The sequence below is a fragment of the Mustelus asterias genome, chromosome 2 (genome assembly GCF_964213995.1).
Source record: "Mustelus asterias chromosome 2, sMusAst1.hap1.1, whole genome shotgun sequence".
Lineage (NCBI taxonomy): Eukaryota > Metazoa > Chordata > Chondrichthyes > Carcharhiniformes > Triakidae > Mustelus > Mustelus asterias.
Window position 1 is genome coordinate 11,659,989 of NC_135802.1, and position 26,943 is coordinate 11,686,931.

A 26,943-nucleotide genomic window follows, 5' to 3' on the forward strand; every position below is an offset into this window, starting at 1 on the left:
CCGAGAGACGTGCTGGTTAGGGTGGATTGGCCGTGCTAAATTCTCCCTCAGTGTACCCGAACAGGCACCGGAGTGTGGTGACTAGGGGATTTTCACAGTAACCTCATTGCAGCGTTAATATAACCTACTTGTGACACTAATAAATAATAAAACAATGGGATTAGATAGATCCCAAATACAGCAATGACCAGTCCCCCAGGGTAGTAATCAACATTTCTGTGCTGATATTTCTAGACTGGTTGTAAATGTTTCTGAATCCTGTTTTTCAGAAGTGTTTTGTACAGATTTCACGAGCTATAGTGATGTTAAGAAGGCTGTGGTCTCTCGAGGAGCATGCTTTAACACACACCATATTGACGTTGGATTCATTCGAAGATTTGGTCTTTGATTCGCATGCCACACTGAAATTTGGCATAATCTCACTCCAGCCTCGCTCTGTACAATTGCGGTACATCATCCTAAAACACAAACAAGGCAATTGTGTCAGGTATACGGCTGGACTGAGGATGGATTTGCTCATGGGGCGGGGTGGGGGGGCAGAGGGGGGAGGTGGGGGGCAGAGGGGGGAGGTGGGAGCAGAGAAGGGAGGTGAGGGGCAGAGGGGGGAGGTGAGGGACAGAGGAGGGAGGGCAGAGGGGGAAGGTGGGGGGCAGGGGGGGAGGTGGGGGGCAGAGGGGGGAGGTGAGGGGCAGAGGGGGGAGGGCAGAGGGGGAAGGTGGGGGGCAGAGGGGGGAGGTGGGGGCAGAGTGGGGAGGTGGGGGGCAGGGGGGAGGTGGGGGGCAGAGGGGGTGGTGGGGGGCAGAGGGGGGTGGTGGGGGGCAGAGGAGGGTGGTGGGGGGGCAGAGGGGAGCGGTGGGGGGCAGGGGGGGAGGTGGGGAGGCAGAGGGGAGAGGTGGGGGGCAGAGGGGGGAGGTAGGGAGGCAGAGGGGGGTGGTGGGGGGCAGAGGAGGGTGGTGGGGGCAGAGGGGAGAGGTGGGGGCAGAGGGGGAGGTGGGGGGCAGAGAGGGGAGGTGGGGGGGCAGAGGGGGGTGGTGGGGGGCAGAGGAGGGTGGTGGGGGCAGAGGGGGGAGGTGGGGGGCAGAGGGGGAGGTGGGGGGCAGAGGGGGGAGGTGGGGAGGCAGAGGGGGGTGGTGGGGGGCAGAGAAGGGAGGTGGGGGGCAGAGGGGGGAGGGCAGAGGGGGAGGTGGGGGGCAGAGGGGGGAGGTGGGGGGCAGAGGGGGGAGGGCAGAGGGGTGAGGTGGGGGCAGAGGGGGGAGGTGGGGGGCAGAGGGGGAAGTGGGGGGCAGAGGGGAGAGGTGGGGGACAGAGGGGGGAGGTGGGGGGCAGAGGGGGGAGGTGGGGGGGCATAGGGGGGGAGGTGGGGGGCAGAGGGGGGAGGTGGGGGGCGGAGGAGGCTGGTGTTTAGGAGGGTAAGGGGCAACTTGAGTGAAACATAATCTCCTGAGGGGTGTTGACAAGTTGGATGCGGAAAGCATGTTTCCTCTTGTGGGAGAATCTAGAACTGGGCGGGGGGGGGGGGGGGGGGGGTCATTGTTTAAATATAAGGGGTGCCCATTTAAATTCCCCCGCACATCTCCACTGAACCTTTCCCCCCTCCTTACCTTGAACTTGTGCCCCCTTGTAATTGTCATTTCTGCCCTGGGAAAAAGCTTCCAACTGTTCACCCTATCAATACCCCTCATAATTTTATAAACTCCTATCAGGTCGCCCCTCAGTCTCCATCTTTCCAGGGAGAACAATCCCAGTTTATTCAATCTCTCCTCATAGCTAATACCCTCCATACCAGGCAACATCCTGGTAAACCTTCTCTGCACTCTCTCCAAAGCCTCCACGTCCTTCTGGTAGTGTGGCGATCAGAACTGGACACAGTATTCCAAATGGTGACCTTACTTTTAATTCCAGATTTACTGATTGAATTTAAATCCCATCAGCTGCCGTGGTGGGATTTGAAGCCAGATTCCCAGACCATTAGCCTGGGCCTCTGGATGACTAACCCAGTGACATAGAAATCATAGAAATCATAGAAACCCTACAGTGCAGAAGGAGGCCATTCGGCCCATCGAGTCTGCACCGACCACAATCCCACCCAGGCCCTACCCCCACATATTTTACCCGCTAATCCCTCTAACCTACACATCCCAGGACTCTAAGGGGCAATTTTTAACCTGGCCAATCAACCTAACCCGCACATCTTTGAACTGTGGGAGGAAACCGGAGCACCCGGAGGAAACCCACGCAGACACGAGGAGAATGTGCAAACTCCACACAGACAGTGACCCGAGCCGGGAATCGAACCCGGGACCCTGGAGCTGTGAAGCAGCAGTGCTAACCACTGTGCTACCGTGCCGCCCTTTACCACGACACCACTAACCCCCATCACGGCCTCTTTCCTACTTTTCAACACTTTGGCACAACTTCCTTCTCCATAAAGTGCTTTGAGATGTCTTTGTCTTATTTTATTCATTCGTGAGACATGGGTGTCACTGGCTGGCCAGAATTTATTGCCCATCCCTAGTTACCCTTGGAGGGCAGTTGAGAGTCAACTACATTGCTGTGGCTCTGGAGTCACATGTAGGCCAGACCGGGTAAGATTTCCTTCCCTAAAGGACATCCGTGAATCAGATGGGTTTTTCCGACAATCGACAATGGTCCCATGGTCATCAGTAGATTCTCAATTCCAAGTTTTTTTTGTATTGAATTCAAGTTCCACCATCTGCCTTGGGGGGATTCGAATCCGGGTTCCCAGAGCATTAGCTGAGGTTCTGAATTGATATTCTAGCGATAATACCACTAGGCCATCGCCACCCAAGCTGATCATGAAAAGTGAGTTATAAATGTACATCTTTCTTTTTTATTTCAAGGCGTGGGGCGGGACTTTCCAGCCACGCTCATCCCCAAGTCAGAAAATCACGCCCGAGGTCTACAGACCTCTGCATGGTCCCTGCCCCGCCCGCTACGATTCCCCTGGTGGGTGGAACGGGAAAAATCCACCCGTAGAGAACATGACCTCTGAATCATCTCTCACCCTTGGGTGTGGAGGATTGGTCCAGTAAAGTTGCCAATCAAAGCCACCATACTTTAATCAACATCGAGCAGTCCCAACTCCTGTTCGGACCAATGAAACCAAGCATGCCGAATGCCTTCTTCACCACTCTGTCCACCTGTGACTCCACTCTCAAGGAGCTGTGAACCTGCACCCCTGGATCTCTTTGTTCTGTAACTCTCCCCAACGCCCTACCATTAACTGAGTAAGCCTTGCCCTGGTTTGATCTACCGAAATGCATCACCTTGCATTTATCTAAATTAAACTCCATCTGCCATTCGTCAGCCCACTGGCCCAATTGATCAAGATCCTGTTGTAATCCTAGATAACCTTCTTCACTGTCCACTATGCCACCAATCTTGATGTCAATCATTTGTGAGGTAAACGGATTGCGATATTAATGTCGCCCAAAGCGGTTGACTTTGGCTTTGAGGCAATCGAGTGGCAGAGAAAGAAACAACCTGCTGCTTGTAGTACAGGTAATTGGCAGCAGCGATGTACAGCTGAGACTAAGAGAGACTAAGTTGGTTAGAATTATATTCACTGGAGTTTAGGTGAGTGAGAGGGGATCTCATAGAAACTTATAAAATTCTAACAGGGTGAGACAGGGTCGATTCAGAAAGAATGTTCCCAATGGTGGGGAGTCCAGAACTCGGGGTCATAATTTGAGGATAAGGGGTAAACCAGTTAGAACTGAGGTGAGGAGAACTTTCTTCACCCAGTGGGTGGTGAATGTGTGGAATTCACTACAAGAGAATGCAGTTGAGGCCAAAACGTTGTGTGATTTCAAGAAGAAATTAGATATAGCTCTTGGGGCTAAAGGGATCAAGGGATATGGGAGAAAGCAGGATCAGGATATTGAATTCGATGATCAGCCATGATCATAATGAATGGCGGAGCAGGCTCGAAGGGCCGAATGGCCTACTCCTGCTTCTAGTTTATATGTTTATTTGAAACTGGAGCACCCGGAGGAAACCCACGCAGACACGGGGAGAACAAGCAGACTTGAGCGACAGGGTGGCACAGTGGTTAGCACTGGCTGCCTCACAGCACCAGGGACCTGGGTTCGATTCTGGCCTTGGGTGATTGCGCGGAGTTTACACATTTTGGGGCGGCACGGTAGCACAGTGGTTAGCACTGCTGCTTCACAGCTCCAGGGTCCCGGGTTCGATTCCCGGCTCGGGTCACTGTCTGTGTGGAGTTTGCACATTCTCCTCGTGTCTGCGTGGGTTTCCTCCGGGTGCTCCGGTTTCCTCCCACATCCAAAGATGTGCAGGTTAGGTTGATTGGCCAGGTTAAAAATTGCCCCTTAGAATCCTGGGATGCGTAGATTAGTGGGTAAATATGTGGGGGTAGGGCCTGGGTGGGATTGTGGTCGGTGCAGACTCGATGGGCCGAATGGCCTCCTTCTGCACTGTAGGGTTTCTATGATTCTATGATTCAGACTCCACATGGACAGTGACCCGAGGCTGGAATCGAACCAGGGCCCTGGTGCTGTGAGGCAGCAGTGGTAACCACTGTGCCACCGTGCATGATTCACGTCCTCAGGAGCAGCTAAACCACTCTACAGTCAGCGGCACGGTGGCACAGTGGTTTGCACTGCTGCCTCACAGCACCAGGGACCCAGGTTTGATTCCAGGCTTGGGTCACTATCTGTGTGGAGTTTGCGCATTCTCCCCGTGTCTGCGTGTTTTTCCTCCGGGTGCTCTGGTTTCCTCCCACAATCTGAAAGACGTGCTGGTTAGGTGCATTGGCCATGATAAATTCTCCCTCAGTGTACCCGAACAGGCACCAGAGTGTGGCGACTGGGGGATTTTCACAGTAACTTCATTGCAGTGTTCATGTGACACTACTTGTGACACTAATAAATAAACTTTAAATTAATACCCTAACAAATGAACCCAAAATGGATATAATAAAAGATTTTTAACCTTTGATGACTAGGGGAGATGTGAAAGCAATGAAACATATAGGGTGGGTTTTAGGGAAATTGCTTTCACTCAGAGTGTCATAGAGTCATAGAGGTTTACAGCATGGAAACAGGCCCTTTGGCCCAACTTGTCCATGCCACCCTTTTTTTTAAACCCCTAAGCCAACCCCAATTGCCCGCATTTGGCCCATGTCCCTCTATACCCATCTTACCCATGTAACTGTCCAAATGCTTTTTAAAAGACAACATTGTACCCGCTTCTATCTCTGTTCCAGACACTCACCACCCTCTGTGTGAAAACATTGCCCCTCTGGACACTTTTGTGTCTCTCTCCTCTCACCTTAAACCTATGCCCTCTAGTTTTAGACTCCCCTACCTTTGGGAAAAGATATTGACGATCTCGCTGACCTGTGCCCCTCATTATTTTATAGACCTCTATAAGATCACCCCTCAGCCTCCTACGCTCCAGAGAAAAAAGTCCCAGTCTATCCAGCCTCTCCTTATAACTCAAACCATCAAGTCCCAGCAGCATCCTAGTAAACCTCTTCTGGTCATTACAATATGACACGTGTTACCACAATAGGCCATTGAAATAATGCCAATCAGAACATTTAAAAGTGAGTTAGATATTCAGGGATCTGCAAATTGCAGAATAAAGAAAAACAGGCAAGACTTTGGATGGCAGTATATCAACCCTTTGTGGAGCTGGCGTCAGCATTCATAGAATCATAGAATCCTCCAGTGCAGAAGGAGGCCATTCTGTCCATCGAATCTGCACCGACCACAATCCCACCCAGGCCCTATCTCCATAGCCCCATGCGTTTACTCTAGCTAGTCCTCCTGACACTAAGGGGCAATTTAGCATGGCCATTCCACTGAACACGCACATCTTTGGAGTGTGGGAGGAAACCGGAGCACTTGGAGGAAACCCATGCTGACACGAGGAGAATGTGCAGACTCCACACAATGACCCAAGCTGGGAATCGAACCCGCATCCCTGGCGCTGTGAGGCAGCGGTGCTAACCACTGTGCCACATTACAGGTTGAATACAGCACAGAAGGAGGGCATTCATCCCATCGTGGCTCTGTTGAATGAACTACCCAAAATTAGACAATTCTTCTCAAGCCGAGTTGGGAAATGCAACAATAGGAGAAAATGTTTACTTTTCCTCACGAACATGGGATCCAGGAAACTTGGACAGGTCCTGTTGACCACTTCTCCAATGGCAGCGGAAGGCCAGCAAATGAAGGTATTCCATTCCCATGGACAATCTGCAAAGAGGGAACAAGAAACAGATCAGAGAACAAGATAGAGGGAGAGTAAGTCATTTTTCCAACCTTATCACATGAGCAGTTCCGAATATTCCTTCACTTAGAAAGGCTCAACATGCTATCAAGACATGGGACTTCCCATGAATGTTCTTCAAACTGAAACCCCAGCCCCGTTTTACTTTTCCCACAGAACTCTGGGATCTTTGCATCTCCAACTCTCTCTCTCTTTCTCTCTTCCCAGCTTGGCTATCCCAGTAATTCAACTCACTGTTAGAAGGCCTTCAGTTAATAAGAGTTTAAACTATTTTAGCCAACACACAAGAGTCCACTGAATCTTGCTTGCGAGAGTTGTTTCTTGTGCCAAGCCTGTTCTGAAACTAAAAATTGAAATGATGCTACCCTTTGGGTGGCATGGTGGTACAGTGGTTAACACTGCTGCCTCACAGCGCCAGGGACCCGGGTTCGATTCCCGGCCTCGGGTCACTGTCTGTGTGGAGTTTGCACATTCTCCCCGTGTCTGCGTGGGTTTCCTCCGGGTGCTCCAGTTTCCTCCCACACTCCAAAGATGTGCGGGTTAGATTGGCCATGTTAAATTGCCCCTTAGTGTCAGGGGGATTAGCAGGGGTAATATGTGGGGTTATGGGGATAGGGCCTGGGTGGGATTGTAGTTGGTGCAGACTCGATGGGCCGAATGGCCTCCTTCTGCACTGTGGGGATTCTATGATAAAATTCTATGGTCGTGGCTAATCATCGAATTCAATATCCTAATTCCCCCTTCCTCCCATATCCCTTGATCCCTTTAGCCCCAAGAGCTATATCTAATTTCTTCTTGAAATCAGACAACATTTTGGCCTGAACTACATTCTGTGATAGTGAATTTCACACATTCACCACCCTCTGGGTGAAGAAAGTTCTCCTTACCTCAGTTCTAAAAGGTTTACCCCTTATCCTCAAACTATGACCCCCAGTTCTGGACTCCCCCACCATTGGGAACATTCTTTCTGAATCTACCCTGTCTAACCCTGTTAGAATTTTATAAGTTTCTATGAGATCCCCTCTCACTCTTCTAAACTCCAGTGAATATAATCCTAACCGACTTAGTCTCTCCTCATATGACAGACCTGCCATCCCAGGAATCAGACAGGTAAACCTTCGCTGCACTCCCTCTATAGCAAAGATCACAGGGGTCTCCCGGCACACTCCAGGCCAAGGAAAGTGGGTTCACAATGTGGCCAAACAGACTGTGTATCAATCTGCAAATCCCTCCAACACACACCAATGGCAGTGGGAAAAGTGGGAGAGATTCCTGGTCACTCAGGTGATGGAAAGAATGTTGGAGCGTCTACCATCACCATCCATAGCTCCAGGTTCTAACATGCATGTAAAAGTGCCTGGTGCTACAACAACGCAGACTCCTTGCATGAACTGCAACATCCCATCTGTGAACATATGGTTCACAGATCTTGCTGTGGAGGCTCAGGCTTTGGGCAGGCTCAAGACAGAGATCAATAAATTTCCGGATATTAAGGATATCCAGAGATATATGGAGATATAAAGAACAAAAAACAATACAGCACAGGAACGGGCCCTTCGGCCCACCAAGCTTGTGTCGATACATGGTTTCTATCCCTCTGTTCGCCTCCCATTCCTGTGTCTATCAAGATACACCTTGAATGTTGCTAATGTGCCTGCTTCCACCACCTTCACTGGCAGCTTGTTCCAGGCACCCACCACCCTCTGTGTGAAAAACTTACCCTGTGCGTCTCCCTTAAACTTACCACCTTTCACGGTGGCACAGTGGTTAGCACTGCTGCCTCACAGCGCCAGGGACTCAGGTTCGATTCCCGGCTTCAGTCACTGTCTGTGTGGAGTCTGGACTTTCTCCCTGTGTCTGTGTGGGTTTCCTCCGGGTGCTCCGGTTTTCTCCCACAGTCCAAAAATGTGCAGGTTAGGTTGATTGGCTGTGCTAAATTGCCCCTTAGTGTTAGGGGGATGTCAGGGGGATCAGTGGGGTAAATATGTGGGGTTACAGAGATGGGGCCTGCATGGGATTGCTGTTGGTGCAGGCTCAATGGACTGAATGGCCTCCTTCTGTACTGTAGATATTTTATGATTCTCAACCTATGCCCTCTTGTAGTCGACCTTTCCACCCTGGGAAAAGCCTCTGACTATCCACCCTGTCCATGCCTCTCATCATTTTGTAATCTCTGTCGGGTCTCCCCTCAGCCTCCGTCTTTCCAGTGAATGACGGGATGGCGCAAGAAAATGGCGTTGAGTTGGAAGATTGCCATGATCTAGTTGAATGATGGAGCCTCCAGCATCCAAATGGCCCACTCCTGCTGCTTTCTCCTACGTTCCTGAATTGTTCTGTTCCTTCACATTTCATAGAACATAGAACATTACAGCGCAGTACAGGCCCTTCGGCCTTCGATGTTGCGCCGACCAGTGAAACCAATCTAAAGCCCATCTAACCTACACTATTCCAATATCATCCATATGTTTATCCAATAACCATTTGAATGCTCTTAATGTTGACGAGTCCACTACTGCTGCAGGCAGGGCATTCCACGCCCTCACTACTCTCTGAGTAAAGAACCTACCTCGAACATCTGTCCTATATCTCTCACCCCTCAATTTAAAGCTATGTCCCCTCGTGCTAGCCATCACCATCCGAGGAAAAAAGCTCTCACTATCCACCCTATCTAATCCTCTGATCATCTTGTATGCCTCTATTAAGTCACCTCTTAACCTTCTTCTCTCTAACGAAAACAACCTCAAGCCCCTCAGCCTTTCCTCATACGATTTTCCCATCATACCAGGCAACATCCTGGTAAATCTCCTCTGCACCCTTTCCAACACTTCCACATCTTTCCTATAATGCGGCGACCAGAACTGTACGCAATACTCCAAATGCGGCCGCACCAGAGTTTTGTACAGTTGCAGCATGACCTCCTGGCTCCGAAACTCAATTCCTCTACCAATAAAAGCTAACACACCGTACGCCTTCTTAACAACCCTATCAACCTGGGTCCCAACTTTCAGGGATCTATGCACATGGACACCCAGATCATTCTGCCATCTTTATTCATCACATCCCATCCTATCCTTCATTACGTTTTTGTGCCCGCCAATCAGTGCCAATCTCAGCTTCAGGCACACAAATGTCCTCCTGACAAATTAAAACCCATCAGTGCCTTTCATAACCCTTTAACCATGAAGAGTGAGGGACAACTAATTTCCTTTCTGATGTACTTCACAGGTTGTGAAACGCTGAGGACTTCCTCTGAGGTTGTGAGAAACAGTAGATATATATTATACATCACGTATGGTGATACGGTGGCTCAGTGGTTAGCACTGCTGCCTCACAACACCAGGGACCCGGGCTCGATTCCTGGCTTGGGTCACTCTCTGTGCGGAGTCTGTACGTTCTTCCCGTGTCTGCATGGGTTTCCTCCGGCTGCTCCGGTTCCTCCCACAGTCCGAAAGACACGCTGGTTAGGCATGTTGGCCATGCTAAATTGCCCCTCAGTGTTACCCAAACAGGCGCCGGAGTGTGGCGACTAGGGGATTTTCACAGTAACTTCATTGCGGTGTTAATGTAAGCCTACTTGTGACAATAATAAAATAAACTTTAAACTGATATAGATGGTGTTCCGCAATAGTAATTAGTTCATGAAGAGTATCATACTTAATTTCAAGGCTCACAGAGCAATATTCATGTTTAGACAAATCAAAGTCTACAAGGCAAAATTCTTTCTCATATCTCTCCGTGACAGCTAATGTGCTTAATTTAATTTATGCACTAAAGTGATTTGGAATGAATTACGGTCATTATTGATCCTGGAGCTGTTCGTTACCAACTAGAAACAAATATGTAGGAGGATCAGGGAATTACTGATGGCCATTATGTTCCAAACATCTTCACCAGTCCCGGAGCAATATCATTATTACACTGACGCCTGCGCCACTCACCACAACTGCAATCCCCTTCCAAGCACAACTTGAGACTATCTTCTTGTTTTGTTTAGTTTTTTTTCTATTCATTCATGGGACAAGGGCGTCGCTGGCTGGCCAGCATTTATTGCCCATCCCTAGTTGTCCTTGAACTGAATGGGTTAATAGGCCATTTCAGAGGGCGGTTGAGAGTCAACCACATTGCTGTGGCTCTGGAGCCACATGTAGGCCAGACCACGTAAGGACGGCAGATTTCCTTCCCTAAAGACACAAGTGAACCTGATGGGTTTTTCCAACAACCGACAATGGTTTCATGGTCATCAGTAGATTCTTAATTCCAGATATTTTTTATTGAATTCAAACTCCACCATCTGCCGTGGCGGGATTTGAACCTGGATCCCCAGAACATAAGTTTAAAGTTTATTTATTAGTCACAAGTAGGCTTATATTAACACTGCAATGAAGTTACTGTGAAAATTCCCTAGTTGCCACACTCCGGCACCTGTTCAAGTACACTGAGGGTACACTGCGCCAGGGACCCGGGTTCGATTCCCGGCTTGGGTCACTGTCTGTGCGGAGTCTGCACATTCTCCCCGTGTCTGTGTGGGTTTCCTCGGGGTGCTCCGGTTTCCTCCCACATTCTGAAAGACATGCTGGTTAGGTGCATTGACCCAAACAGGCGCCGGACCGTGTCGACTCAGGGAATTTCACAGTAACTTCATTGTAGTGTTAATGTCAGCCTTACTTGTGATTAATAAATAAATAAAACTTATCAGTAGCTGGCCTAGTGGTATTATCGCTAGACTATTAATCCAGAAACTCAGCTAATGTTCTGGGGACCCGGGTTCGAATCCCGCCATGGTAGAATTGAATAAAAAATATCTGGAATTAAGAATCTACTGATGACCATGAAACCATTGCCGATTGTCGGAAAAACCCATCTCGTTCTTTAGGGAAGGAAATCTGCCATCCTTACCCGGTCTGGCCTACATGTGACTCCAGAGCCATAGCAATGTATTTGACTCTCAACGGCCCTCACGCAGCTGAGATTGGGCAATAAATGCTTGGCCAGCCAGCGACGCCCATGTCCCACGAATGAATAAAAAAATATTTTTTTATTGAATTCAAGTTCTAAATCTTTGGATTGGGATGTGAATTCGCAATCGACAAACCTGGCAAGTAGTTGAACTGAGGGATGAGGCCTGGCTCCTGTTTTAATGACATTTGTATTTCTACACAGCACGGATAAATGGATTGGGATTTTCATGTCACTGCATTAGCACGTTTGTTTGTCCTTCTGAACAGAGTGGAACGGGAGTGACTGACGACGGAATAGAAGCAAAGTTACCTACCAGCTGATCCTGCAATCGTGCCATTGCCTTCTGCGGACTGATCAGTGTATGCCCTCGCACAACTGGCTTTACTCTCTGAGATGCTTTGCAGTATATCACAAATTGGATCCATCGAATGAATCTGAAATAAAATAGATTAATAGGTGCATTATTGTTCACATATATTTGGGGGGGGGAGGTGATGGAACCGCAATCACTGTATCAGTAATCCCAATGCCCAGGCTAATGCTCCGGGGGTCACAAGTTCAAATCCCATCACGATATCTGGTAGAATTTAAATTCAGTCAATAAATATGGAATATAAAGCTAGTCTCAGTAATGAAAGCACGAAAGTATTACCAATTATCCTAAGGACCCATCTGGTGCACTAATGTACTTTAAGGAAGGAAATCTGCCGTTCTTAACCAGTCTGGGCCACATGTGACTCCAGACCCACAGCTCTTAAGTTACGCTGAATCTTAGCCGGCCTCTGAAATGGCCCAGTGAGCCACTCAGTTCAAGCCACTCAGTAATTGGGGATGGGCAATAATTGCTGGCTCGGCCAATGACACCCACACCTCATGAATGACGAAGGAATAAAAACCCTTTCATGTTTATGTTCTTGGTTAATGTGCCGTCCAACTATTGAAATGGAATTTGAGTTGTGTTTTGCCACACTGGGATTGGAACTCCAGTGTCAGGCTGCCTGCCTAATGGTGAAACCATCAGATTCAGTAAACCTTCGGTATCCTGCTGCCCATGTCCTGCTCACCCGTCACCCCCTCTCACCCGTCACCCCCTCTCATCCGTCACCCCCTCTCACCCGTCACCCCCTCTCACCCATCACCCCTATTCACCTGTCACCCCCTCTTACCCATCACCCCTATTCACCTGTCACCCCCTCTCACCCGTCACCCCCTCTCATCCATCACCCCCTCTCACCCGTCACCCCCTCTCACCCGCCACCCCCTCTCACCCGTCACCCCCTCTCACCCGTCACCCCCTCTCACCTGTCACCCCCTCTCACCCGTCACCCCCTCTCATCCGTCACCCCCTCTCACCCGTCACCCCCTCTCATCCGTCACCCCCTCTCACCCGTCACCCCCTCTCACCCGTCACCCCCTCTCACCCGTCACCCCCTCTCACCGTCACCCCCTCTCACCCATCACCCCTATTCACCTGTCACCCCCTCTCACCCATCACCCCTATTCACCTGTCACCCCCTCTCACCCGTCACCCCCTCTCACCCGTCACCCCCTCTCACCCGTCACCCCCTCTCACCCGTCACCCCCTCTCACCCATCACCCCTATTCACCTGTCACCCCCTCTCCCCCGTCAACCCCTGTCACCACTATTCACCCTTCACCCCCTGTCCCCACCGCCCCTTTTCACCCGTCACCTCCTCTCACCGTCACCCCCTCTCCCCGTCGCTCCCTCCCCCCCTCGCCCCCTCTCCCCATCGCCCCCCCCTCATCCGTCATCCCCCCTCACACCTCTAGCCCCCCATCGCCGCCTCTCAGCCTCTTCGCCACCTCTCACCCCCGTCACCGCCTCTACCCCGTCACCGCCTCTCCCCCGTCACCCCCTCTCCCCCGTCACCCCCTCTCCCCCGTCGCCCCATCGCCCCCTCCACAATCTGACTGATATCAGTTCTCAATCTGACAGCACCTTGATTGTAAAATGCTCTCCCTGGTGTTCAAATGCCTTCCAATTTCTGCAATCTCCTCCAAGGCTCTGAACCATAGAATCACTACAGTGCAGAAGGAGACCATTCAGCCCATCGAGTCTGCACCAACTCTCCAAAATAGCATTTCACCCAGGTCCAATCCCCCCCATCCCCACCTATCCTCCTAGCCCCATGCATTTACCTACCAACTTGGGATACTAAGGGGCAATTTAGCAATCCACCTAACCTGCACATCTTTGGACAGTGGGAGGAAACCAGAGCATCCGGGGGAAACCCACGCAGACATGGGGAGAACGTGCAGACTCCGCACAGACAGTGACCGGAGGCCGAAATCGTACCTGGGTCCCTGGCGCTGTGAGGCAGCAGTGCTAACCCACTGTGCCGCCCTCTCCGGGAAGACATCTAGAATGTCTTCAATTCTCCAATTCTGGTCCGCAGTTTTTATCCTTTCACATCTGATTTCCTAAACCTCTCTATCTTACTTTCCCCCTTTAAGACCTCCTTAAGTTTAAATTTATTTATTAGTGTCACAAATAGGCTTACATTAACACAGCAATGAAGTTATTGTAAAAATCCCCTCGTCGCCATACTCCGATGATACATAGAAACAGAAGATAGGAACAGGAGGAGGCCATTCGGCCCTTCGAGCCTGCTCCGCTATTCATCACGATCATGGCTGATCGTCCAACTCAATAGCCTAATCCTGCTTTCTCCCCATAACCTTTGATCCCATTCGCCCCAAGTGCTATATCCAACCGCCTCCTGAATACATTCAACTACTTCCTGTGGTAATGAATTCCACAGACTCACCACTCTTTGGGTGAAGAAATGTCTCCTCATCTCCAACCTAAATGGTCTACCCTGAATCCTCAGACTGCGACCCCTGGTTCTGGACTCTCCCAGCATCGAGAACATCCTCCCTGCATCTACCCTGTCTAGTCCTGTTAGAGTTTTATAAGTCTCTATGAGATCGCCCCTCATTCGTCTGAACTCCAGCGAAAACAACCCTAACCTAGTCAATCTCTCCTCATACATCAGTCCCGCCATCCCCGGAATCAGCCTGGTAAACCTTCGCTGCACTCCCTCGAGATCAATAACATCCTTCTTCATTGAGGGAGAATTTGGCATTGCCAATCCACCTAATCAGGATATCTTTAGGAGTGTGGGAGGAAACCGGAGCACCCGGAGGAAACCCACGCAGATACAGGGAGAACGTGCAAACTCCACACAGTGACCCAAGTTCGGAATTGAACCCAGGTTCCTGGCGCTGGGAGGCAGCAGTGCTAACTACTGTGCCACCGTGCCTAATGGCCAATCATTTGACTAAGCCCACTGGTTACCTGTCTTAATATCTCTTGAAGTGTCTCGATGTGAAGCTTTGCCCAATCGCACTCCAGTGAGCCACCCTGAGACAATCAATGATACTGAAGGTGCCATCTGAAGGCAAACAGTTGTTGCCCGGATCTCCAACTATAAGTTTATTTATTAGTCACAAGTAGGCTTACGTTAACACTGCAATGAAGTTACTGTGAAAATCCCCTGGCCGCCACACTCCGGCGCCTGTTCGGGTGCACAGAGGGAGAATTTAGCACGGCCAATGCACCGAACCAGCACGTCTTTCGGACTGTGGGAGGAAACCGGAGCCCCCGGAGGAAACCCACGCAGACACGGGGAGAATGTGCAAACTCCACACAGACAGTGACCCAAGCCGGGAATCGAGCCTGGGTCCCTGGTGCTGTGAGGCAGCAGTGCCACCATGCCACCTTATTGGTGAAAAATAGGAGATTGAACTTCATAGCAGTGCTGTGTGATAATGGTTTGGTTGCAATGTCCTGATTTGATATTAAGCTAATATTTTGAGAGTTTCCAGGTGCAGATTTTATGACACAGTCACTTTATCAGTTATTATCCAGCTGTCAACCAGCAAGTCAATGCTCAGGGATATGATCCAGTAAAGTTTTGGCTGAGACTTTAACATAAAACATTGCTCAGGGCAGGCCATGACCCAGTGGTATTATCGCTAGAATATTAATCCAGAAACTCAACTAATGTTGAGTTCAGAGGAGGTTCACTAGATTGATTCCCGAGATGAGGGGTTTGCCGTATGAAGACAGATTGAACAGTTTCGGCCGATACTCTCTGGAATTTAGAAGAATGAGGGGACGTCAAATTGAGGTATACAAGATGATGAAAGGTATGGATAAAGTAGACGTGGAGCGGATGCTTCCTCTTGTGGGGCCATTCTAGGACGAAAGGTCATAGTCCGAGGATAAGGGGCAGCAAATTTAAAACAGAGTTGAGGAGAAACTACTTCTCCCAAAGGGTTGTGAATCTGTGGAATTCGCTGCCCCAAAGTGCGGTGGATGCTGGGACAGTGAGTAAATTTGAGGAGGAGTTGGACAGATTTTTATTTGGTAATGGGTTGAAGGGTTATGGAGAGAAGGCAGGAAAATGGGGATGAGGAGCATATCAGCCATGGCGGAGCGGACTGGATGGGCCGAATGGCCTAATACTGCTCCTATATCTTATGAATTTATGAACTTATAATGTTCTGGGGACCCGGCTTTGAATCCCACCACGGCAGCAGGTGGAATTTGAATTTGGAATTAACAATCTATGATGACCGTGAAACCATGACCGATTGTCGGAAAAACCCATCTGGTTCACCAATGTCCTTTACTGAAGAAAATGTGCTGTCCTTACCCATGTGACTCCAGATCAACAGCAATGAGCAGAACCATGAGGTACAGGAGGATCTGGGTGTCCTAGTGCATGAATCAAGAAGAAGAAAGAGGCACATGACACGCATAGGCGGCTGGGATCAAGTGAATCCCTTGAAGAGTATAGGGGGTGTAGGAGTAGAGTTAAGGGAGAAATCAGGAGGGTAAAAAGGGGACCCAAGATTGTTTTGGCAGATAAGGCAAAGGAGAATCCAAAGAGCTTCTACAAATACATAAAGGGCAAAAGAGAAACAAGGGAGAGAGTAGGGCCTCTTAAGGATCAACAAGGATTAGGAGATCAACATATTCTATTTCTAGGAACAAGGTCATCTATGTGCGGATCCACAAGAGATGGGTGAGATCCTAAATGAATATTTCTCATCAGTATTTACTGTTGAGAAAAGCATGGATGTTAGGGAACTTGAGGAAATAAATAGTGATGTCTTGAGGAGTGTACATATTACAGAGAAGGAGGTGCTGGAAATCTTAAAGCTCATCAAGTTTGATAAATCCCCGGGACCTGATGAAGTGCATCCCAGGACATTGTGGGAGGCTAGGGAGGAAATTGCGGGTCCTCTAGCCAAGATATTTGAATCATCGATAGTCACGGGTGAGGTGCCTGAAGATTGGAGAGTGGCAAATGTTGTGCCTTTGTTTAAAAAGGGCTGCAGGGAAAAGCCTGGGAACTAAAGGCCAGTGAGCCTCACATCTGTGGTGGGTAAGTTGTTGGAAGGTATTTTGAGAGACAGGATCTCCAGGCATTTAGAGATGCAAGGACTGATTAGGGACAGTCAGCATAGCTTTGAGAGTGGAAAATCATGTCTCACAAATTTGATTGAGTTTTTTGAAGGGGTGACCAAGAAGGTAGATGAGGGCAGTGCAGTTGATGTTGTCTACATGGACTTTAGCAAGGCCTTTGACAAGGTACCGCATGGTAGTTTGTTGCATAAGGTTAAATCTCACAGGATCCAGGGTGAGGTATCTAAATGGATACAAAATTGGCTTCTTGACAGAAGCCAGAGGGTGGTTGTAGAGGGTCGTTTTTCAAACTGGAGGCCTGTGACCAGCGGTGTGCCTCAGGGATCAGTGCTGGGTCCACTGTTATTTGTCATTTATGTTAATGATTTGGATGAGAATATAGGAGGCATGGTTAGTAAGTTTGCAGATGATACCAAGATTGATGGCATAGTGGACAGTGAAGAAAGTTATCTCCAATTGCAACAGGATCTTGATCAATTGGGCCAGTGAGCTGACGAATGGCAGATGGAGTTTAATTTAGATGAATGCGGGGTGATGCATTTTGGTAGACTGAACCAGGACAGGACTTACTCAGTTAATGGTAGGGCGTTGGGGAGAGTTACAGAACAAAGAGATCTAGGGGTACATGTTCATAGCTCCTTGAAAGTGGAGTCACAGGTGGACAGAGTGGTGAAGAAGGCATTCGGCATACTTGGTTTCATCGCTCAGAACATTGAATACAGGAGTTGGAACGTCTTGTTGAAGTTGTACAAGACATTGGTAAGGCCACACTTGGAATACTGTGTACAGTTCTGGTCACCCTATCATAGAAAGAATATTATTAAACAAGGAAGAGTGCAGAGAAGATTTACTAGGATGCTACCCAGACTTGATGGATTGAGTTATAAGGAGAGGCTGGATAGACTGGGACATTTTTCTCTGGAGCGTAGGAGGCTGAGGGGTGATCTTAGAGAGGTCTATAAAATAATGAGGGGCATAGATCAGCTCGATAGTCAATATATTTTCCCAAAGGTAGGGGAGTCTAAAACTAGAGGGCATAGGTTTAAGGTGAGAGGGGAGAGATACAAAAGTGTCCAGAGGGGCAATGTTTTCACACAGAGGGTGGTGAGTGTCTGGAACAAGCTGCCAGAGGTAGTAGTAGAGGCGGGTACAATTTTATCTTTTAAAAAGCATCTAGACAGTTACATGGGTAAAATGCGTATAGAGGGATATGGGCCAAATGCGGGCAATTGGGACTAGCTTAGGGGTTTGAAAAAAAAGGGGCTGCATGGACAAGTTGGGCTGAAGGGCCTGTTTCCATGCTGTAAACCTCTATGATTCTATGACTCTATGAATCACATAAGCCTCAGCAGTACATCCCTGCTTTTGTATTCTACGACAAAAGATTTTGGATCGGGTAGTGTGTGAAAACGAGAAGGATAAGGGTAGAACCAGAGTGATGAACATTGTCAGAAAATACAGCAGGATATTGATAGGCTGGAAAAACTGGGCGCAGAAATGGCAGATGGAATTTAATCTGGACAAATGTGAGGTGATGCAATTTGGTAGATCCAATTCAGGTGGGAGCTATAAAATAAATGGCAGAACAATCAGGAGCATAGACACAGAGATCAGGGTGTACAGATCCACAGGTCCTTAAAAGTGGCAGCACAGGTGGAAAAGATGGTGAAGAAAGCATATGCCATGCTTGCCTTCATCGGACGGGGCATCGAGTATAAAAGTTGGCAAATTATGTTACAGTTGTATAAAACATTGGTTCGGCCACATTTGGAATATAGTGTCCAATTCTGGTCACCACACTACCAGAAGGATGTGGAAGCTTTGGAGGGAGTACAGAAAAGGTTTACCAGGATGTTGCCTGGTATGGAGGGTATTAGCTATGAGGAGAGATTGAATAAACTGGGATTGTTCTCCCTGGAAAGACGGAGGCTGAGGGACGACCTGATAGAAGTTTATAAAATTATGAGGGGTATGGATGGGGTGAACAGTTGGAAGCTTTTTCCCAGGGCAGAAATGACAATTACAACGGGGCACAAGTTCAAGATAAGGGGGGAAAGGTTCAGTAGAGATGTGCAGGGGAATTTAAATGGGCACCCCTTATATTTAAACAATGACCCCCCCCCCGCCCTAGTTCTAGATTATCCCACAAGAGGAAACATGCTTTCCGCATCCACCTTGTCAACACCCCTCAGGAGATTATGTTTCACTCAAGTTGCCCCTTACTCTCCTAAACTCCAGCAGATACAAGCCAGACTGTCCAACTTTCCTCGTAAAACAACTCATCGGTCCTGGTATTAGTCCGGTAAACCTTCTCTGAATTGTTTCTTACACATTTACATTTTTCCTTAAACAAGGTGACTAATGCTGTACTCCAGATGTGAACTCACTGGTGAGGCAACTGGAGCATAACCTCCCTTCTTTTGTATTGAACCCCCCTCACAATAAACAATAACATTCTCTTCGCTTTTCTAAGTACTTGCTCAACCAGTATGTGATTGTATGGGCTGAATGGCCTTTTTCTGGACCATAACCTTTCTACGGTTCTTCCCTGAGCCCTTTTTTCTTCTCCCTTTCACGCACTACTCTTTCCAAAATCTTTTGCCATAGAATACAAAAGCAGGGGTGTACTGCTGAGGCTTTTTAAGACTGGTCAGACCACATTTAGAATATTGTGAGCAATTTTGGGCCCCGTATCTGAGGACGTTTGTGCAGAGAGTCCAGAGGAGGTTCACGAGAATGATCCCGGGAATGAAAAGCTTGACGTGTGAGAAGCGTTTGAGGATTCTGGGTCTGTACTTGATGGACTTTAGAAGGATGAGGGGAGTTCTCATTGAAACTTACAGAATACTGAGAGGTCTGGATAGAGTGGACGTAGGGAAGATGTTTCCATAGTAGGAGAGACTAGGATCCGAGGGCACAGCCTCAGAGTAAAGGGACAACCCTCTAGAATTGAGATGAGGAGGAATTTCTTCAGCCAGAGAGTGGTGAATGTGTGGAACTCTTTGCCGCAGAAGGCTGTGGAGGCCAGGTCACTGAGTGTATTTAAGACAGAGATAGATCGGTTCTTGATTGGTAAGGGGATCAAGGGTTACAGGGAAAAGACAGCAGAATGGGGTTCAGAAACTTATCAGCCATGATTGAATGGCGGAGCAGACTCACTGGGCTGAATGGCCTAATTCTGCTCCTATATCTTATGGTCTTCAGAGTCAGCTGTAACAACGCTGCCATCTGCATATCTCATATTATCAATGTCCTAACCTCTAATTAATAATCCAGGAAGGTCTTCAATCACTCTCAGTATATTTCCACCATATTAACTGAATCAATCTGAGGAGGAAGGATACACATCCCAGCCTGACCCTTTTTTTGATCATCAGAGAATTGCTTAAATCATTCTCAACTTTAACAGCTGCAGTTTGCAGTAAAGATTTTGGATCATTCTACGATCTCTGTCACCAAGTTGAAGAGACTCCGACATGATCATAGAATCCCTACAGTGCAGAAAGAGGCTATTCGACCCATCGAGTCTGCACCACCTCTCTGCCCACTGCCTCCCCAACCCCCCTCCCCCACCTCACTCCCTTACCCTCACACATTTACCCCACTAATTCCCCTAACCAGCACATCTTGGGACACTAAGGGGCAATTAAGCACGGCCAATCCACCTAACCTGCACATCTTTGGACACTAAGGAGCAATTTAGCATGGCCAATCCCCCTAACCTGGTGGTCCTATCATATATCAAGGTGATCTTTCTCTTTACCCTACCTGTAACTGTACATTCTGCACCCTATCCTTTTCATTTTCCCCGATGTACTCTATGAACAGTATTCTTTGTCTGTATAGCGCACAAGTAACAATACTTTTCACTGTATCCCAGCACATGTGATAATAATAAACAAATCAAATCTTTGGACTGTGGGAGGAAACCGGAGCACTTGGAGGAAACCCAAGCAGACACGGGGAGAACGTGCAGACTCCACACAGTCACCCAAGGCTGGAATTGAACCCGGGTCCCTGGCGCTGTGAGGCAGCAATGCTAACAACTGTGCCACCATGCTGCCCATCATCAGTTCATGCTTCGTCTCACCCTATGCTTTACTATCATCAATAGAACACATGAAAACATCTTTTATCATTTCTATGGTTCTTTCTGATAACGATTTATTTTGTTGAACCATATATCCCGGGTGGGATATTCCAGCTCTTCCCGTCAGGGTCTTCTGGTCCCACCGTGAGCATCAACCCCCCACCCCCCCCCCCCCCCCCGGATCTCTGGCAGTGAGACAGGTGAGCCACTCAAAACGCCATATACATCAGCAGGATTGGAAGACACCACCAGCGACCAATGGGGACCCATTGGGGACCCTGGGAAGGGCCCAAAAATCGCACCCCATGTCTTTTCTACTGGGAAAGATACATTATCCAAGCACTGGGAAGCGAGGGAATGCAGAGGATGAAAAGACTGGGAGGACCAAGCACAGATATGTTTGAACATTAATGAGGAGCCCTCCTCCAGCGCACATTGAGCACTTGGCACATCATAACATCCAAGGCTATGGGCCAAGTGCTGGTAAATGGGTTTAGGTTGGGGGGGTCATACGGTTCTTGCGTGCTGGTGCAGACTTGATGGGCTGAAGGGCCTCTTTGCGCTGTGTGATTCTATGATTTTATGGATAGATCCAACAAGAAGGTTACTTAAACTCCACTTATATCTTTTTTGGGTGGCACGGTGGCACAGTGGTTAGCACTGCTGCCTCAGAGTGACACGGCTTGGGTCACTGCTGTGTGGAGTTTGCACGTTCTCTCTGTGTCTACGTGGATTTCCTCCGGGTGCTCTGGTTTCCTCCCACAGTCCAAAGATGTTAGGTGGATTGGCCATGCTAAATTGCCCCTTATTGTCAGAGGAAATTAACTAGGGTAAATGCATAGGGTTATGGGGATAGGGCCTGGGTGGGATTGTGGTTGGGGCAGACTCGATGGGTCAAATGGCCTCTGGGGGAGTCTATGATTCTGTGATTCCATGATATTCCCCTTGGCTATAGAAAACTTTAAGTGCTGACCACTTAAGTGCTCACTGGAATTTAGAAGAATGAGAGGGGATCTCATGGAAATATATAAAATCCCGATGGGACTGGACAGGCTAGATGCGGGAAGAATGTTCTCGATGTTGGGGAAGTCCAGAACTAGGGGTCACAGTCTAAGAATAAGGGGTAAGCCATTCAGGACTGAGATGAGGAAGAACGTCTTCACTCAGAGAGTGGTGACCCTGTGGAATTCTCTACCACAGAAAGCTGTTGGGGCCAGTTCATTCGATATGTTCAAGAGGGTGATGAACGTGGCCCTTGCGGCTAAAGGGATGAAGGGGTATGGAGAGAAAGCGGGAGTGGGATACTGAGAGTGCATGATCAGCCATGTTCATACTGAATGGTGGAGCAGGGTCGAAGGGAGGAATGGCCTCCTCCGGCACCTGTTTTCTATGTTTCTGATGGAGAAGTTTAAAATATTAAAAGGATCCAGTAGGGTTGGTAGCGAATAACCATTGCACCCTCACCCCTCCCCCCCCCCCGTGTGGGATTGGCAAATCGGGGATATCATGTTAAGTTTAGAGGCAGACGTTTTAGGAATGAAATTGGGAAGTATGTCTACGCACACAGGCTTGGGAAATTTGCAAATCCCTGCCCCAGAAAGGTTGTGCGTGCAGGGCTGCCAGCTGGGAGTTTTGAAATCTGGGATGGATAGATTTTGTGAAGGGGAACAGAGTAAGCCAAGACTGAGCTGGGAAAGTGGAACTGAAGTTTACATATGGTGTGGAGATGCCGGCGTTGGACTGGGATAAACACAGTAAGAAGTCTCACAACACCAGGTTAAAGTCCAACAGGTTCAAGTCCAACAGGCGTGACTTTTACAATGCTACAAAGTCCTGTTGGACTTTAACCTGGTGTTGTGAGATTCTTACTGTGATTTCATATGGACCAGAACTCTATCACCGTGCCCGGCACAGAATCGGCGCAGGCGAGGATCCAGCAACAGAAATCTCTGTTGCCCTCGGGCGGGAATTTCCAGTCTCACCCGAGTGAGGCTATAAAATCCCGCCTTATTATCTGGCAACATTTTGCGCACAGTCTTAACCCCTCCCCCTCTCTAGAAAGTACAGTTTAGCAAAGTGATGACAGAGGAATGCATTCTTTTAATTTCAGGATCCTCTTAATAGCTGTTCCTTGATAAGGGGCGGCACGGTAGCACAGTGGTTAGCACTGCTGCTTCACAGCTCCAGGGTCCTGGGTTCGATTCCCAGCTTGGGTCACTGTCTGTGTGGAGTTTGCACATTCTCCTCGTGTCTGCGTGGGTTTCCTCCAGGTGCTCCGGTTTCCTCCCACAGTCCAAAGATGTGCGGGTTAGGTTGATTGGCCAGGTTAAAAATTGCCCCTTAGAGTCCTGGGATGCGTAGGTTAGAGGGATTAGCGGGTAAATATGTGGGGTTAGGGCCTGGGTGGGATTGTGGTCGGTGCAGACTCGATGGGCTGAATGGCCTCCTTCTGCACTGTAGGGTTTCTATGATTCCATTTCTATGAAGTACATAAGAACACAGGACTTTTTTTCATTTATTAGTGTCACAAGTAAGCTTACATTCACACAGCAATGAAGTTACTGTGAAAAGCCCCTCGTCGCCACACTCCAGCGTCTGTTCGGGCACACTGAGGGGGGGGGGGGTTTAGCACGGCCAATGCACCTAACCAGCATGTCTTTCGGACTGTGGGAGGGAGCCGGAGCACCCGGAGGAAACCCACGCAGACACGGGGAGAACATGCAAACTCCACACAGGCAGTGACCCAAGCTGGGAATCGAACCCGGTTCCTTGGCGCTGTGAGGCAGCAGTGCTCACCACTGTGCCACCGTGCTGCCCCTAGTTGACTTTCGAGTCTGCTCGACCATTCAAAAAGAGCAGCCACCACCCCCCCCCCCCACCCCCACCCCACCCATTATCCTTGTCTATCCAAAATCCAACGCTTCCTTGAATCAACTCAATGACCCTCCACTGCTTTCTGGGGGAGATAATCCCGCACACCAACGACCCTTTGGGAGGAAGAGTTTCACCTTATCTGCATCTTAAATGGTAGACTTCTTTATTTTTAAACTGTCTCCCGGTTCTATCTCGGCCACTAGTGAAGACATCCTTTCAATATCCACCCTGTCAAACTCTCTCAGGATCTTACATGTTTCAATATTGTCACCTCTCATTCTCCTAAACTCCAATGGGTATAGATTAGACCCAACCTGTTCAACCTTTCCTCATAAAGGTAAGCCCCAGTGGCACGGTGGTTAGCACTGCTGCCTCACAGCACCAGAGACCCGGGTTTGATTCCCGGCTTGGGTCACTGTCTGTGTGGAGTTTGCACATTCTCCCTGCTCCTGCACGGGTTTCCTCCGGGTGCTCTGGTTTCCTCCCACGGTTAAAAAGGCGTGCTGGTTAGGTGCATTGGCCGTGCTAAATTCTCCCTCCGTGTACCCGAACAGGCGCCAGAGTGTGGCGACTAGGGGATTTTCACAGTAACTTCATTGCAGTATTAATGTAAGGCTACTTGTGACACTAATAAATAAACTTTAAACTCATCCCAGGAATGAGTTATGCAAATCGTCTTTGAACCGCTTCCAATGCAATATATATATACATATTTAAAGTAAGGAGACCAAAACTGTACACACTCTTGATGTAGTCTCACCATCGCTCTGTACAACTGTAGCAAAACATCCCTACTTATATATTCCATTCCCCTTGAAATAAACAACATTCCATTTACCTTCCGAATTACTTACTGTACCCACATACTAACATTTCCTGATTCATGTACAAGGATAGCCAGATCTCTCTGTATCTTAACATTCTTCGGTCTCTCTCCATTTAAATAACATGCTGTTTTATCCATTCTCCCTGTCAAAGTGGACACATTCTCATGGCACAGTGGTTAGCACCGCTGCATCACAGCGCTAAGGACCCAGATTCAATTCCAGCCTCGGGTCACTGTCTGTGCGGAATCTGCATGTTCTCCCCGTGTCTGCATGGGTTTCCTCCGGGTGCTCCAGTTTCCTCTCACAGTCTGAAAGACGTGCTGGTTAGGGTGCATTGGCTATGCTAAATTCTTCCTCAGTGTACCCGAACAGGTGCCGGAGTGCGGCGACTCGGGGATTTTCACAGTAACTCCATTGCCGTAAGCTTACTTGTGACTAATAAATAAACTTCAAACTCATCCCAGAAATGAGTCGTGCAAAACTTCTTTGAACTGCTTCGAATCATAGAACCCCGACAGTGCAGAAGGAGGCCATTCGGCCCATCGTGTCTGCACTGACCACAATCCCAGCCAGGCTCTATCCCCGTAACCCCATGCATTTACCCTAGCTAGTCCCCCTGACACAAAGGGGCAATTTATCATGGCCAATCCACCTAACCTGCACATCTTTGGAGTGTGGGAGGAAATCGGAGGAAACCCACGCAGACACGGGGAGAACATGCAAACTCTGTACAGGCAGTCACCCAAGGCGGGAATCGAATCTGGGTCCCTGGTGCTGTGAGGCAGCAGTGCTAACCACTGTGCCACCACGCTGGTTATGTCAGAATGGTATATATATATATACACATATGTATAAAATATATTTTAAAAATTCAAATAAGGAGACCCAAACTGTACACAGTTCTCCAAATGTGGTCTCACCAACAGTACGACTGTAGCAAAACCTCCCTACTTATATATTCCATTAATAAATAAACTTTAAACTTACTTCACCTGCCAAACTTTTGCCCACTCCCTTAATCTGTCTGTATCCCTTTGCAAACTCTCTAACCTCCCCCCGCCCCCCAACTCCACCTCCCCCCCCCCCCCTCTTGACAACTCATTTTCCCGTCTATCTTGGTGTCATGGGCAAAGTTAGCGTCCAAATCACTGATGTATTGATTTAAAAATACAGTACATATTATTGAAATAACATTTTTAAACAAGTACTTTGAATATCAAGAACGGAATGGGCGGATTTGGAAGTTGTCACTTTGGGAAGCAATGAGACAACACATGTTTTATACACAGTAGAAAACAAACTTACCAGCCGGTAGCAGAACAGAGACAGGACGAGATGCCGAGTGAAGGGTGACATGATGCCCCCCAGGCTTGTAACAAGGCTGCAAATCCACTCCCAAGAGGAAAATTTGCTCGCTTGTCTAGGAACTCCCTCTCTCCCTGAGGGCAAAAGCTCTTGGCTCTCTCACTCTTCTCTGTGGAAGTTGTTGCTCTGATCCCGCGGGCTGGCAGGCGAGTAGGTGAGTGCCTGTCTCAGACACTGGTGAAATCAGGGCTGCCTTTCATGAAACTGACCCTGTAACTGGATGAAGGGCTGGGGGTGGAGAAAAGGGAGGGAGGGAGAGCAGAACATTTGGAGAAATGTAAGGGGAGGGAAACACAGGAGTCTCTCTCTCTCTCACACACTGCCAGTGACTCTTGTGGATAAATATTTTGACATCCCCTCTCTGAATTCTCTGCTCCTCCCCCTCCTTCTCCGAGCCAACCACCTCAAGCTGCACTCCCGATGCTTAAGCTCGGGAAGTTTTTATAACTTGGGCCAGGCGACGTGTCCCACTTGGGAAATGGGATCAATATTTACCTGACTGTTCTCAGCGGCTGGCAACATCTGGGAGGGACACAGGTGGTTGAGTTTGGGAGGGAAGATCTATTGGAATACCACCATTCCTTGGAAACACTGGATGCTCCTCAGTGCTGGGGTAATCTCTTACATTTTTTTTCCTCCGCCCTATGGCATACCTGTCACCCAGTGTGCAGCACAGGGAGAGGGAAGAGAACATTAATCTAATGCAATGATATGTTAGGTATTTCAAATAAGGAGACCAAAACTGTGCACAGCATTCCTGATGTGGGGTGGGATTTTACCAGCACGTCCGCCCAAGGTTTGTACAATCCCGCCCGAGGCTAATGGGGAATGCCGTTCCCCGAGCCTCGCCCGCCCCCGGAATCGGGGCAGGCGTGCCGGTAAAATTCCGGCCGTAGTCTCACCAATGCATTAATCTTGTCCGAGAAGGCAGGCACTGTAAAAGTTGTTTAGTTATTAGTCACAAGTAAGGCTTACATTAACACTGCAATGAAGTTACTGTGAAAATCCCCCAGTCGCCACATTCAGGCGCCTGTTTGGGCCAATGCACTTAACCAGCTTTCAAACTGTGGGAAGAAACTGGAGCACTCGGA

The 26,943-nt window shown here is 48.7% G+C and overlaps 2 protein-coding genes across 2 annotated transcripts in view; both read right to left on the minus strand.

Moving 5' to 3' along the window:
• Positions 1 to 457, minus strand: part of LOC144505236 (vasoactive intestinal polypeptide receptor 1-like) — a 35,979-nt gene extending 35,522 nt beyond the window's left edge. The window contains exon 1 of the mRNA XM_078231256.1: positions 350 to 457. Coding sequence (XP_078087382.1) covers positions 350 to 457 — 108 coding nt within the window. The remainder of the gene's footprint in view (positions 1 to 349) is intronic.
• LOC144504392 (secretin receptor-like) lies at positions 454 to 26,151 on the minus strand. The gene is made up of 4 exons (XM_078229634.1): positions 25,793 to 26,151; positions 11,552 to 11,672; positions 6,138 to 6,245; positions 454 to 458 (listed from the first exon to the last, which is right to left on the minus strand). The coding sequence occupies exons 1-4, from the start codon at positions 25,841 to 25,843 to the stop codon at positions 454 to 456; spliced, it is 285 nt and encodes a 94-aa protein (XP_078085760.1). The 5' UTR covers positions 25,844 to 26,151.
• Positions 26,152 to 26,943: the final 792 nt, after the last annotated feature.

Bases quoted from the DNA above. Each gene is read 5' to 3' on its own strand.
- LOC144504392 (XM_078229634.1), bottom strand. From the start codon at position 25,843: ATGTCACCCTTCACTCGGCATCTCGTCCTGTCTCTGTTCTGCTACCGG. The intron at 11,673-25,792 runs GTAAGTTTGTTT...ATTTTATTTCAG, and splicing joins CTCTGTTCTGCTACCGGCTG to ATTCATTCGATGGATCCAAT. The intron at 6,246-11,551 runs GTAGGTAACTTT...CCCTCTTTGCAG, and splicing joins CACGATTGCAGGATCAGCTG to ATTGTCCATGGGAATGGAAT.